Source organism: Pezoporus occidentalis, unplaced genomic scaffold, assembly GCF_034315485.1.
Source record: "Pezoporus occidentalis ecotype Australia unplaced genomic scaffold, CSIRO_AGI_Poc_V1 ctg59, whole genome shotgun sequence".
Taxonomy (NCBI): Eukaryota; Metazoa; Chordata; class Aves; order Psittaciformes; family Psittacidae; genus Pezoporus; species Pezoporus occidentalis.
In genome coordinates this window covers 5,037,785-5,053,295 of record NW_026915932.1, presented here as the reverse complement: position 1 = coordinate 5,053,295, position 15,511 = coordinate 5,037,785, and the positions used below count along the sequence as shown (strand labels likewise).

The 15,511-nt window shown below is 34.9% G+C and overlaps 1 protein-coding gene across 3 annotated transcripts in view; it reads right to left on the bottom strand.

Moving 5' to 3' along the window:
• The window catches only part of RASA2 (RAS p21 protein activator 2), a 50,155-nt gene that overhangs the window by 3,291 nt on the left and 31,353 nt on the right, over positions 1-15,511 (bottom strand). Inside the window, exons 8-21 of one of the 3 annotated variants that reach the window (XM_062638961.1) lie at positions 14,308-14,384; positions 12,828-12,926; positions 10,738-10,894; positions 9,439-9,587; positions 7,948-8,062; positions 7,425-7,514; positions 6,512-6,635; positions 5,006-5,112; positions 4,336-4,422; positions 4,175-4,252; positions 3,725-3,798; positions 2,388-2,494; positions 2,017-2,099; positions 881-1,089 (exon numbers count right to left, since the gene is read on the bottom strand). In XM_062638961.1, coding sequence (XP_062494945.1) covers positions 881-1,089; positions 2,017-2,099; positions 2,388-2,494; positions 3,725-3,798; positions 4,175-4,252; positions 4,336-4,422; positions 5,006-5,112; positions 6,512-6,635; positions 7,425-7,514; positions 7,948-8,062; positions 9,439-9,587; positions 10,738-10,894; positions 12,828-12,926; positions 14,308-14,384 — 1,556 coding nt within the window. The remainder of the gene's footprint in view (positions 1-880; positions 1,090-2,016; positions 2,100-2,387; positions 2,495-3,724; positions 3,799-4,174; positions 4,253-4,335; positions 4,423-5,005; positions 5,113-6,511; positions 6,636-7,424; positions 7,515-7,947; positions 8,063-9,438; positions 9,588-10,737; positions 10,895-12,827; positions 12,927-14,307; positions 14,385-15,511) is intronic. The other 2 variants (XM_062638962.1, XM_062638963.1) reach the window with 2 other exon arrangements.

Here is a 15,511-nt window from a genome sequence, read left to right as displayed (position 1 = left end):
AGGACAAGATACATTCCTAAACCAGAATAGCTAAATAAAAAAAAACAAAAACCCAACCAACCTACCAAAAAAAAAAAACAGAAAAAAAAACCTAACCAAAAGTTATTTAGTAATGTGAATCTTTTGAACTGTTGAGAAATGTAATAAAAGAATGAACTGAGTAACATGGAAAAAGTATTATAAAAGTTCTCTGAAAGTCATCTAGACTGAAACTTAGACGATTGAGATCTTCAGTCTGTAATTTATGCAAACTATCCAGTGAAGGGTAAATTTATTTAAATATCAGATTATTTGTTTGTTTTCAGAAATCAACAGTTTAAAAGGCATTATTCCTTGTAAGACATTATTCATTTTCCTGACATACCTACAAAACCCAAATGATTTTGTCAGAATCTACATCTAAGATTTAGTCAATTTTCTTAGTACATTATGTTTTAAAATATGTAAGGTTAAAATAAAAAGTGACTGCATAGACCAGACAATATCATTAAGGAAAGAGAGATACTTCCAGGCTGACCCCTCTGCAGCAAGGTATTTCAATTATTTTATGCAGATGATCTAGGCGTGTCATATTTCTGCATTCAACTTGGCATCTGAATACTTCGACTACTAAATCTATCATTCTGCATGAAAAGAAACCAATATTCAATATTTCTGATTTACATGCTGAATTGGTTACCTTCTTTTCATATGGTGACTGATGAAGCAATTGACTTAGTAAAATCCAGTAGGATGTGCCTATTACTAATAGCTGTTTTTAGTAGCAGAACTTGCTAAAGTAAACAGGAAAAGCTTTGCCTTCAGATTTTCAAGTTGTATAGTGAATCATACATTATTTGTCCTACAAAACATGTATATTTTCGTTTGAGAAGCAACTTACGCAGTGCAAGGAGCACAGCCAACTGTGTTCTCTATTGTAGCCTTGCAGCAAAGCCAGTTCCCATTCAGGAAAGCAGAAGGATGGTAAAAACTAAGCCGCTTCTGGTTTGACCTCGTTACCCGGCAAAGAGCTTCTATCCATTCACTAGCTTCTACACAGTTATTTGCTTGGATATAGAGAGGCTTTTCTCCATGTAGTATTTGAAACATCTGTAGAAGAAACACAAGATTATTCTACTCAGTAAAAAAAAATCTGGTTATTTAAAGGCAAAAATGTATTTCAAAGCTCAAGGAATTCAACAAGGCCAAATAAAGACAGAAAGCAAGACATGGGAGAAAGGAAAGAAGACTTCACCTCTTTCAATTCACTACAAAGCCCTAGGAAAATACCAAGCAAAACCAAACAAAAAACTAACAAGCACACGCACAAACCAACAAAAAACGCTGCCCAAACACACCAAGCAAAACAGAAACCTGTGTTCCACCTACACCATTTCCTCATCCAACAAATAACCCTTAAACAATTAGAACATAATGCATTTTCTGTCCTTTTCATTCACATATCTTTAAAATGTGACCTCAGACTTTATGCTTCATATCGTTAGAGTGACTGAAGGTTTTCAGAATTCTCTCCTACCATTCACAGCCTAAGTAACAGCTGTACTTTTATCACTGCCTCAGAATTTTGGACTGAAGTAATAGTAGAAATACTGATGTGTTACAGGTCCAGAATAAGTCTGTGAGCACAGACAAACTGTCTCAGCTGAGGAAGGTATTACAAGAAGTTCTTATCAAAATGAATAAATATGAGTTCAGTAATACCCCATTTCTAGTAGAACATACTACAATCCATACTACTAATATCTTACATAAAAGTGCTTCGAAAAAATGTCACAGAAGTTTTAACTTTCATTCCAGATATTTAAAAACAGGGCAGAAGTCATAAAATTAGTCACAACAACTGGTGCAGAGATCCATGTTCACAGTACTTGGAAATACTGCATACAGCTTTTTATCCCAGATCCAAACCAGATTTTTTTCTGAAGTGTTTAGTAACAGGGTTTTAGTAATTCTAAGTTAATTACAAACTTCTTTAAAGAATACATCAAAAATTGTGTATAAATTCTTTTGACTTACATTTTTCTTGTTGAAGGAGTTCTCATCAAGTTTCTCCACTGCAAGGATGTTTTTGATTGGAATAGTGAAAATTGGTTCTTTATCTGTAAAAAATTGTAAACAGATGAGTGAAACTATTTTTAACAAGCTTTTATAACTTATGGTATCAGTGCCCTGAGGTTAAGTTCTCAAAACGTTCAGTTTTATTACTGAGGAAATGTATGTGAGTCATAGGCAGAAGCATTTGGTAATCAAGGCAAAGGTAAGTAAAATGTGTTCTATGTACCTCAGGAAAAGAAAAACAATTATCCATTTTAAAAAGCATAAATCAGATGCAAACACTTTGAAAATATTGAGGAAATAAAAATAATTGTAAAGAAAACATAATGTACCTTGCTGTTTGTGGTAGGTGAATTCTCTACTTGTTAGACAGAACCACCGCTTCTTGAAATTCTTTTTACCAATCCGAGTCCTTCCCTGAGCTCTTTTGTACATTTCTCTGTCAAGGCAGAATCAAATGAAATGCAACCATTAAACTTCTGAAAAGCATTCAAAACCATTTATTGAAAAAACATATTATTGTTCATCATGCATCAATATAAAAATCTGCTTCTCTGTAGATTAAAAGAATAATCTACTAATTATTCAAAATAGATCCTCAAGATTACTTCCCAACATGGTGTTGGTGTGCAGGGTTCTGTAAACAGGAAAGGAGTTTGAAAAATATGCAAACCACACTCTTGTTCATAGCAGTAACTTTGGAGTGGGTACTTATTTATTTAGGTCCAGAACTCCAAAATTTCCCAAAACGGATTAAGGTGTACCCAACTACAAGGTTTTCTTTTTCCTGCTACTTTCTACATGGGCCTTATCTGGATCAGAAACTGAATATAAATGAAATTATGCTGAACACAGCATGGGAAGGCATAAAATGTATTCAGTACACTTCAAGTATACTCACTGAAAACAACTTTTTTTTGAGTGACAACCATCAGTTTAATCAAGATTAGCTTCCAAATTGCTACAACTAAGTGCTGAGCCGCTACTACAACCTTCATTTCTATTTAGTATTTTAGTTAGAGGAATATTTCTTCCTTGTTTGAAATCTGGATGCTTCTTTCACAGAAAAATCTTTACCTCCTAATAATCTGCTTCTCAGGTAAATTAAAGGAATAATAATAAATTTTCCCCATAAATGCTGTTTGAATTAAGTAATCAGCTATTCCTGATCGACATTTTAAAAAAAGGGGGGGGGGGATTTTTTGGAAAGAATTACTTTAACCTCATTTTTTTATAAAAGCATTCTATCATTTACAGTTAAATATTCCAATTAAAGGGTAATTTTTCCACCTACTTTAAAGGCAGAACATTTAGCTGGCTGGGCTCCAACAGAATGAGAAGTAATTCTAAATTAAATTAGTATATTCTTTTAAAGAACAATTTCACAGTCCTGAATAAACCACCACAGAGCACAAACTGAACTGTAACAGAAATGCAGACAGACTTTAATAGGTTTTATGCTGCTTTTAATTACTTTTTTCCGATGTATCTAAAAGAGTTAAGTTGGTTAAAGTATTTCGTCAAGCTGACACAGAATTACCACAAGTTACAAACATCACAATTTATGCAGTATACCAAGCATTTTAATGAGCATTAATCTGACAGCATTAATAAAAAAACCAATTAAGTCAATTCTGTTCTGCCTGACATAGATTAAACATGTATTTACCCTTCCTTTAGATGTACTGGCTCGCTCAGACCACTGGGCTCTTTGCTTTCAGTAGAGGAAACATCATCTAGGAACTTAATTAAAAATACTATTCAGAATCACAACCAAAAGCTGTTTTGAAAATATGTATGTACAGTCTCTCCTGGAACAAAGTAATTACTTTATGCAACAGGTAGAAGGAAAATACATTGCAGGGACTAGAAATGATGTAACAAGGGATGCCCATAAGCAGCTCTAATAACTTTTGCTTCTTTTTTTTTTAACTAAGTTAACTTAGTTCACTAGGTATAACTCTTGTGTTTCAAATGTGTAGATTTTGTTTGGGGTTTGTTTAATAAAAGAGTCCGAAATGAATCACAGTTTTTCCCTCTAGTATTAAACTGAGCAGTAACACAACCTTCTAATAATTAAGGCTGATCAAATATGTAAAAACAATTTAGTTGAAGGTACCTTTTTAACTGATTCAGTAAATTTTTCTTCTTGAAATGTTTTGAAGAACTCGCACATAAATGTCTCCTTGAAACTTGACTGAAAGAAAAGGTACATTGACATTAATAAAATCTTTCAAAGAATGTTGTCTATGAAATGAGAAGGAATTTTAGTAATCTTACAAGTTTGCTTTTGGTCAAACTTCCCCAGCTTCCCAAAGTCTGGATGGCTTTTGATATCAGAGTTAATGTTCTAGAAGTCTGTGCATCCTAAAATAAAGAAACAAAATTCAGAAGTCACCTTTTTTCATAATTTTGAGTAAAATTTTGATTAAAAAATTAAAATGTCACAAAAATTACACAATGCAGTAATCAGACATATCTCCATTCCTTTTTTTTCCCCACACACAGAGAGAAATGCATATATAGTATTGTCCCCTACTAGTATTTGTGCTTTGTGAATGTATTTTGTAAGCTACTCAGTGTGTCTAGTATTTTACTCACTACCACTAGACTTTAGTATTAGTAGTTGGATAAACAATTTTACCTATAAAAACATCTCAAACCCCTCAGTCATGTGGCTATTTTAACAAAGCAGCATGTTCCCAGAAAAGGCATAGTATCTTTAATATCAAAAGCACTTCTACATCATCTGAGAACACCTCATAAAGACTGAGAAATTTGCTGCAAATGCCTTAGTTCCTTTGGTGAGGTATAAAACTGAAAACTCAACCTAGATACATTTAGTAATCTTACTTCCCAGCTACAGACCCACTCAAAGTAACTTATGACTTCCCAGATAAACAGATTTCACTATTATAAATAAAACAGAACAAAGCTTCACAAAACTTACTGGATGGTGAGGTCGTAAATGAAAAGTATGAGGTGAGACTACGGCTACAGCAAAGAAACGAAGAAACACAAAGCTGCTCACTGCAGAATACTGCACATGAGGGTCATCTGCAGAGAAAAACCATGAAATGTAACATGCACTAAACTTAACAGGAAATAATGAAGACAGTCAACATAAAAATCTTCAAGAAGGTAACATCAAAGGAGACATTTATATTTAAAAAAAGAATAGAAAAATCAATGAAGCGCATGAAATGAGAAAGGTGAACATGGTAAGAAATGTTCTACTTATAATGGAGGGTTTAATTATCTAAGAAAGTTTTGTTCTCATAAAAATGGCTCATCAGCTCTACTACTACAAACGATGAGAGTATTGTAAGCATTTACACACACGGCCCATGTTCATTAGGTATGGCTGCATGTATATTGAACCAGAAGAGAAAATACTGTAGCAGTTGCCCTTACATGCTAGGACTATTGGGTTTGTTCACCCAATAAAGCTAATTGCTCATTAATCAATGCAAATACATTAATTCTGTGCAACAAATGCAGTCAACCCATATGAACAACTTCAATTTTGAGTTGCAGCATCAACCGGTGGTGTTATACAATTTTGATACTGTAAATGAAGATTTTATCATCTAATATTTCAGGTATGTTTACATTTTTACACTGCTAAATACAGTGGGATCCCATTCTTACTCTAATGACCACTTTGATCTGATCTGTCTGGGAAGTTAGCTATTCTGAAAGGACTGTCTAAACTAGAGGAATATATGACACCAGTTCCAGTGACAAATATGAATTAGAGAAAGGCTCCAGATTGTGAGAAGTATATTCTTCATCTGTAGCTTATTATATGACATTCTGGATTTTAACTGACTGAAGTATAAGAGTATTTCAGATGCACCACATTATTCCTATATTAAAACCACTCTGAAAGAATAAAGCTGTTCTAATACTGGTCACATTACAAACATTAAACTATCCACCCTCCTCAAAACTACCCATAAGCAGTAATGCAATGACGCAATGGCAGTAGTAAAGCTAACCTCATCTAAGTTATCAATGTGCTAGTCACAATTAACAGTTGCAGTTCATGCAGTTAAGATGTAAACACCAAATTTATTTTCAAGCTTACATCTCGCTTCTTCAGAAGCAGTAGAGATCAGCTTTTCCAAATTTTACTCTTTTTTCAACTAAATCCTGATTTACTTGCACTTTTCTTTTAGTATCTCAGATTTCTGTTAGTAACTTCTTTCTTGCTGCTGTCTTGCAGCGTTCCTGACCTGCTACATTTTTGTATCAGAAAACACAAAATTCTTTCTGACTGACCGCAAGGCTTTACTACGACTTACAGACTGACAGAATAAAGTGCCTGATTGTCAAGAACTTCAGGACACAGCTTTGGACAAGGCAAGAATTTTAACAATCCCCATAAGGTAACTGCAGAAGTTAAGTATTTCACTCTGAACACTGTTTTCAGAAGTTTTTAGAGAACACTTACTTGGAAATCTTTTGGCAGCCAGATGCCTCAAACAATAAAAAACATCACACATTAGGGTAGGACAACTTATACTTGACCGCACAATTTCACGGAATACTTTGTCTACATAATAGCGTAGATTTTCCTGCAATTATGAAAAAAGGTATTTTTTCAGACCGTGAACATCTGTATTTATTTCCCTGAACGTAAACATAACACTACAAAGCACTTTTTCAAAGCACTTTTTTGAAAAACACTTTTTCAAAGCACTGCCTGCTTATTCGATTATGTATTTTAGTACAGCCCATATTTAAAAAGCTTCATAATATTTGTAAGGGATTATTAGTGTTGAAACACAGTTTAATGATACTCACACTGAAGTATACAGGCAGTGTCTCGCAATATACAACTATCTATCGAAACCTGGTTTTATCATTTGACAGCAACATGTTACAAAGAAGGAGCACTTCCCATGCATATCTGGTGAATGTTAACTTAGTTTGTTACAGCAACTATTGCCTTAAATGTCATTCTCTGGCAACAGACAAGCAGCATGCAAAACTTCGATGCAAAGTGTTAAAGCAATCCTGATTAAGTACATCATCATCTAGACACTAAGTACAGAACATCAGGAATCACAACAGCCAACAAATTGGCTCAGAAGACTGTACTCCTCTGTTTAGTTTCTCCTCCCTGACATATTCTCTGTTGGACTTTTCCTTTGCTGTATTCATAAACATGGACAAGAAATACAGCTTTCCCTTTGTTTACTCGGGAATCAGAGAATTATACTGCTACCTTTAAATTACTCATTTTTCCATTACAGAGAGCTGCAAATTATTCATTTTTCCATTACAGAGAGCTGCTCTTTAAAATGCTTTTTTCTCAGAACTTGAGAAAGTTTAAATTAGGAAAAACAGATTGGGACACTCACCATATTTATTTCTACATTATCGCCTTCTCTTATTTTGATGGGATCTATTTCACAGGGCTTAGGAGACTCGCATATCTGAAACAAACAAAACTACAGGAATTCAATTTTTCAGACAGAAAGCATGGAAATGCACCTATTTAAAACCATATTCTCTCCTAGATTTGGGGTTAAAACTGTGAATAGGTTCTAACTATCCATAACAGCATGCAATAATCATACCCACTTTTGTGTGTGCCTTTTTATATGGATCAGTTACATAATGTATCATGTTGGTAAATTCTGCAATGTGTTAGAGGCTGGAGCAACTGTCACTGACCATTTTATTTTCAAGCATCTGCAGCATATATAACAAAAAGCAGCTTCTCCCACTTAACCAATTATTGCTCAATTTAACTTTTTTCTGGAATTCCCCTACCTGAATGATTACTGCTACAGAGGGAGCTGGAAGAAGAATGCCTATCAAATAGACAAGATACCCCAGAGGGCTAAGTGTCTGGAAAACAGTTTCAGTAGATTAACCTACCTCATCAATAACAGGTTTCAAAGTAACCTTCAGATAGTGCTTCCCCACTATTTTCATCATTTCATCTACACACCGAGTTGCTAATGAGTTGCCTCTGAAGACTGTGTTTGCTTCTCTGTAAGAAAATAATTGATTTTACTTGAACAGCAAAAAAATAAGCAGCTCAGTTACAAAATCCAATTAATACTTTAGCTTGCCATTAAATAGTTTTGGGGGTTTTTAAAACATATTTCCATATATTTCAGTAAGGAAATAAAGATATCCAAGTTGCAACAGCACTCAGGAGCGGGAAAAAAAAATAAAAAGAATATTATTATAGCTATTAGCAAAACCAGAAACAGAAATAAAACCATAAGGAAAAGCCTAAAAAATTTTAGACAAAGGAAGTTATAATCCAGTGCTGAGTGTGAGAAAGAGCAACTGGAGAAAATTAACAAATAATGGAGACTTGTACCTCACCAATATACAATTCTTCCTCCAGCAGGCTGGTGAAAGGCAATCTCACAGCTACACTAAGTAGGATGCTGCTACACTAACTGATAAACTCAGACACTTTAACCAAAAGTTATTTAATCAAGGTTTATGCTTTTTTTTTACTCATTATAGCTCTTGAAGAAAACAGAGCCAGCTCTCCAAAGTAAATCTTTCTAGTCTGAGAGATTTAATCTTTCTTTGTTACAGTTCAATTATAATAGAAAGGAATGTGTGCACTAAAATGCAGTTCAGAAAATTATTTTCCTCTTTCTACACCATTAAATTGTCTCACCTTATTTAGATCTGGAGAAAGTCAGCTTTGAAATGAACCATCCTGTGGTGACAAAACCCCTTCCACACCTCCAGAGGACATTACTTGGCACCTCAGTGGCCACTACTTGGGTTTACTTCATTTCTGCCCTAACCACAGAGATGTAAATTCACAGGCCATACAGTACTACTTGGAAAAACTCCTGTGCTTGCTACTTTCAAGGCATGCAGGAGGATATGTACTTATGTATTTGCAAGGCATATTTGCAGAATTAAAAAAATACCCCTCATTTCAATCACATACTAAAGGAAACAGGATAAAATTCTTGGCTATTTGAAAAATGCTAAGTACCAATCTGAGGATCAGTAAACTCTGAAGAGTGGCCAAACATTTTAAACTAACAACTGTGTACTCTTAGATACAATTCCAGACTGCTACCTTGTTATATTCAACTGTACTCTAGCTCCAAGAAAATTTTTCCAGACAGCACAAAATCATTAACTCTGACTCCCAGCTTCAATGTCATTTTAATTAATGCTTTTTAGAATCTAGCATTCAAACCCAAATGTATTTAGTCAGGTTTACATAATGAGACAAAGAAATTGACATGTTCACTTAACAATGCTGTATCATTGAAACTCTATAAATAACTTAAAACTCTATAACATTGAAAACTCAAACTCAAAACATTGAAACTCTATAAATAACTTAAACAGGCTTGAGATCACCAGACATGTAATACATACTGGGTGTCTTTCAGATCTAGTTCTGCCACTGCAGCAACAAATGGAACTAGCTTATGGTGGTGTAGCAACAATCGAACAAGAGGCAGAACAGCATCATACTTGTCTCGACAAACTTCACTCAGTATATAGGCAGCAGATGCAGAAATCGGCTGTGAGAAAGAGTATCAAATCATTAGTGAAGTAGTTAAATATTCTTCATGTATTTACCAAATTACAGCTCAAATCTAACAATCTAGACACAGCTGCTTAACAGAAAGTTCCAGCATTTGTTGCATAACATGGCAATTAAGACTTTCCATTCTACAGAAATACTAATTGAAAATTTGTATTATTTACTCTATGCTTGACATTTAATAATAACATTTGGCATTTACTCACCTTTCTAACTCTCCCTAAAAAATCAGAATATGGTTTTGTCACAAATCCAAGTAAGAAGCAGTAAACAATCACTTTACTATAATGGCATATATCTTCACAGGACTATGCCAACTACAATCAGAGCACATTAAAATACAGTTCTCAGTTCTGAAGTGCCTGTTGCCATTCTACAGTTGGTAATTTCAGTTTAAAAAATGATCAAGTGATATCATCTAAGCAAATAAGATTGCCTTTAACTGCCACTAGCTACTTAGCTCTTCCTCAATTCCAGTAGAATATTATTTGAATATCGGCTAGTAAAAATTTTAGTTACAATCTCCTTCCTCTTCACCTTTCTTCCCCTCTGCCAGTACTTCATCAATACTGATGTGACGTAAGGTTATAAAAGAGGTAGGAATATAAAGCCTGCTTACTATGATTTGATTCCTGTCTCACAATATGCTCTTTGACACAATGTCCATGTGAGAAACCCAGTCATGCCAATTAGCATGCTGGGGAAGACAGAAGCCATTCTGAAGTGGAATTAGAAATCAATTCTGAAGCAGACCATTTTTGGTAAAAGTGATTAGCTACCCCTTCAGAGTCAATAATGGATCAATGTTCCTGGAAAACCACTAAATCCATGGGGCCAACAGCAGCCAGTGAGAAAACGTTGAAAAGAGCAGCCAATCAGAAGCAAGTATTATATCCCTTCCAGTCACACAGCACAGGTTATTTCACTATCTCTGCTGGTTCTTCTGACATAAAAAGAAAATCTTGGCAGTTTGGAGCTCTACAAGCTGCTCCTCTGGTTGTGACAGAAGTAATTCATGCAAAGGCACAAAAGAAACATACCTAGATATGCATAATTCACAATATCTCATATAGGACTGCACAACTCACTTTAAGTTTTCATTTTAAAAGAAATTTTCAACACAGTACCTGAACATCTGATGATTTTAGCAGCAAGTTTCTTAGAGAACCGTAGTATTCAGATGGAAGCACACAGTCTTCAGTGTAACAGATATTTAATCTAAGTGACCCCAAATCATCAGTTTTAGAAGACTTGTTTCCATTTTCTCTTGGTTGAAGTAAGTACCTGAAAGCAACAGGACAATTCCAAAATATTAGATTCACATTTCATTAATTTGACTAATTCTACAATAAAGCAAAGTATCACATTTAATTTAGTATATATTAACTGAGTCTGAAAACTGGCAATGGAATCCACATTAAAAAAAAAACCTTGAGACACAAAAGGAAGAAAAGCAGCGGCACTTGTTGCACCTTTACCACAAAATGAAGCATGTATTTCCTCCTATCTTTCCCAACAGTGAAATAGGATATACTTCCTGTAGCTCCACCGGGATAGCAGGAACAGTTAGAAATTATGTTTAGAAAATATGGACCTTCTCATTTTACGTCTAGGTTATATTTAGGGTGTTGGGACATTGCAGATGGAACAGCTAGTGTCAAGTATTTAAACAGTCTAGTTTGAAGCCACTAAAAATACATAACATTAACAGGCTGCATTCCTGAGAAACAAGTAAGATTAAAAGAGAGAAAAATAAGTGCTTTTTTCCCCTATTCTCAATTCAAACTATATTAAGCATTTCTTCATTGGCTTTTGCTGTAGTTCAACTGCATTCCAACAGGAGGTGCAACTCTACAAAAATTTTAACAACTTTTAAGCAGTTTTAACAAATTGAAATAATCTTGATTTTTTTTTTTACAAACATTTATATTTGTACTTCTGCAATAAGGAGCTCAGATGTTTTTTTAATAATCAGTGCATTGCCCATGAGGCCATGCTAACACAAAGTAAAACTGATTTACAAGAACTTCTATTTGACAGCATAAGTCTTAATCTTATTTTCCCAAGATTTAATACTAGTGACACTGTTCTATCTGCTGTACTTCAGCTGAATTAAAAAGCAATTCAAAAAGCTATATGAACACAATACACTAGTAATGCATCCATGCTTATACAAACTTTCTCTTAGTAGGTAAATGGAGAAATGCCATTATGTTAATATGGTCATACAGCTTTTTCTTAGTTCAGAGCACTGGCAGAACAAGTCTGTGTCTGCAATACACCATGTATAAAATAGAAAACAATCACATAAACATTTATTATGTTTAGGATCACATTCAAGCAGTGAGAACAAGACCCAGAGCTCAAATTTGACACATGCAAGACATTTGGAACCTGAGGTGGGTACATTTTGCAGAGCTGAAACGGTTTCTGGCCAAGACATATCCCATTTAGCTCCTATCTGCCTACTCCCTATGCATTTTCTACACAGATATGCAGGGGCTTCCTCCACTCTTCTCTGCACCTAAAGGTTCACTAAAAGCAGAATATTCTACACTCTTTTAGGCATTTGAATCTGTTGCCCTCATCATTTCCTGCTGCTGGCATCAGGGACAGCAAAGGAGCTAGAGACTGGTTCCTGCTTGCAAGAACTTCAGAAGGGAGAGGTATTTCTTTCCCCAGTTCCCTTCATGCCTTACCCTTGCAGCTTTTAAAATTCCAAGCCTGCTCCCCTGAAACAACTTCAGGTTAGTTCCAGATCAGTTTCTGAACCTCCCCAAGGAAGAAAAAAAGGAAAGTCATACTCAATTACTTTAAAATAAACTCTTCATCTATCATTCTGGAATTTACTTGCAAGTGGTGCAATTCTGAGAAGTTTCTGGTTTGCTGGTTAGGCTGAAAAGCATATAGAGATCAAAAAAATCCAGGAAGCTTAGTGAAGGATAGTTACACTCAGTCTTCCCTTTCTTCACTCTCCATGCTTTCCCTCAAACATCACTTCTATTTTGTGGGAGTGGGCAGACTGGGGGAAGAGAAGAGCTAAATGTACCCTCTGTCAAGGTTGACTTACTGAGCAGGGAAGCTCTTTAGAAAGATGTTTTACCTAGACTAGAACAGGAAGACATACTTCAACTTATAGTCAGAATAAAACATTATCCTTTGCAAGACAAGATCTGTAGGACAGCAGCAAATTCACTTCTGAGACACCATTTCTCACCATGCTTGAAAGGAATCATTTCTTAACACCTTCACGGGAACTTTGATTTCTCCTAGAAAGACATCTTGTACCAAATTTCCATTATTCCAAAGGTCAACCCTGAAAATAAGAATACTGTTTAGTTTTTTCTGCCAAAGAGAAATAAAAACCTTCAAGTTAATAATAACTGCCTTACAGCACTAATCCACATGCATACAGGCAGAAAAAGTTAGAAATCTCAGTCCATTCTAAGTAAATCAAGAAGAATCAAACAAGTGGCTTATTATCCCATACAGAACAGAAAGGAAAACAGTGATAGTTAGACTCGCAGACCTTGCATCAGTAAATACAAGTGATACTGGCAACATATATGTATTCTAAGCAGTCTCCACCCACAAAACTGTGCACATTTCTTCTCAGGTAACTTTTTACCAGATGTATTTACATATCCCTATCCAGTCGCTAGAATTTGGCACACTGCAATGCCACATCAACACATGCGCTTTTTTTTTCCAAACAGCAGCTCATATGCTTATGACCTCAAAAGGAATCACAGACTCCAGACATGCACCTTGGGTTTTTTCTATTACTTCTTACCTCTCTGACATTTCTGACAGACAGCAGTTGTTAAGAAGAATAAAAACAAAACAAAAAACAACAAAAGAAAAAACAAAAAACAAAACTAGATTTGTTGGGGCATGACTATTTTTCTAAATATATTTGCATCTATAATGAAATATACAATTCTAATTAAGATTTTCAGGGAGCTAATAGTTAAAAATGCACATACCAAGTTAGTTCTACAATGGCTATTAAAACTAAGCAGCTATAAGCACTAAATTCTTCTTCTGATGCCTGCTAGGAAACGTGCTAGCCTTGAAGACTACGTGTCATTCAGCAGATACGGTGCATATATATGTGTGAGCACAATAAAGAAAATAAATTAGAGCCCAGGGGCTCTCAGCAGTTCTAGCTACACAGTATAAATACAGAGCCACTCTTAAGTGTAAAGTGGCAGAAAAGGGTTCAAAGATCCAACACAAATGTTTCTCCAAAAAGCAACACAAAATTGTAACAATCCCATGAAAAAAAAGGGGGGGGGGCTTTTCCCTCTCTTTTTACTAAACCAGGCAACTACATTTGAAACCATGGACTAGCACCATGTATGTTGTCATCCTCCAGTACAAGTTGTATTACCAGTTCTGACCAAACTAATACATATTAACAGGTGGTCCTCACACCTCTTTTACTCGCAGGCACAGGAAACAAGTTTAGGCTGCTAGATACACTCTATCACTATTTATTTCAAAAAACAAACAAAACACCTTTTATTCAGTAAGAGGCACACTAAAAGATTGAGTAATTTTACATGTTAGAAAGCATCTGATCTACAAGTCTGATCAGCAATTTTCTGTAGTTACAATAAAATACATTTGTTGTCTTGATGACAAACTACTAGGATTTATTAATAATTAAGCACTTTCTAATCTATGTGACTTACCTGACTTCTAATTTCTCAATATCTTCTTCTTCCACCTGAAACTGGGACTTCTTGGTGTAACTGCTGGACCTGGTTACCTGCAAGTAAATTCTTCTTTTTAACTAACTTTTTACTGTTATATCATGGATATCAAAAAACAAAGAAAACCCTCCTTCTTGAACACTGGTAAATCACTACTGTTCCTTCTAAAAAGAAAAAAGTTCAGTTCACCAAACAGCCTTTTGACTAAAAAGCAGGTGAAAAATGGGTTAAAAAATATTTATGGTGGAGCCTGGAGTGGTGGAGCAGCAATCTATAGATCTACTGGGGGGAGGGGGAAGGAGCAAACAAAAATCAACACAACAAAGAAACAAAACAAAAAAACCCAAGAAGCAAATATGACATAAAACTGGCAATAAGTTCTTTGGTTTCAACATCAGCCCCAAGAATGCATTAAAGTTAGTTCTGAGATGTTTTAAGGAAACAACAAATAAGAAGCTCACTCTTCTTGCCCTATACCATCAGTGTAACTTCTTATTTTAATTTTCATCATTTCTGGACTGATTACATTCTCAGTTTAACTCAAACAAATCATAAGTTATCAAGTTATTAGAGTGGTTTGGGTCATGTTTTTACCCTAGTATCATATGTCCTAAGAAATTACATTCAGTATCTTGAGAAGGCCAACTGAAACACATGCCATATGTTGGCACTCTATGCGTAAGTATGAAACAATTTCTGAAGTCCCTCAGCAGGACCAGGATCTATATAAACACAATAAATTATAATGCAGGTGAGGCACATAACAGCTGCACTACTTCCAACTCTTAGCCAAACAGTATAGTATGCTTACATGCAAACGTAGTTTTTATTACAGAGACAAATCAGAGGAAAATTCAAACTTGTAACTTGGTTTCTGTAACTTGGTAACTCACATAGAATTAAAATCAAATAAAAAATAACAAAAAAAAGTCATTTTTAAAATAAAATAATACAATTAGCCTTTATTGGGTACAATCAATTCATTGTTTTATTGAAGTAGTAAGTTGGAGGGGTTTTTAGCTCAGTGTTCTTGAAAATATTTGAATTCCACAGGATAGGTTAAAGTTCCCTCAAAACTCATAATGGCAACAGATGCTGTATAAATTGATTCAGGATAGTCTTCACATGTGCCTATGAGGAAGCTATTTTTCACACAAAATCTAAAGGGAAAGCTATTGTCTGG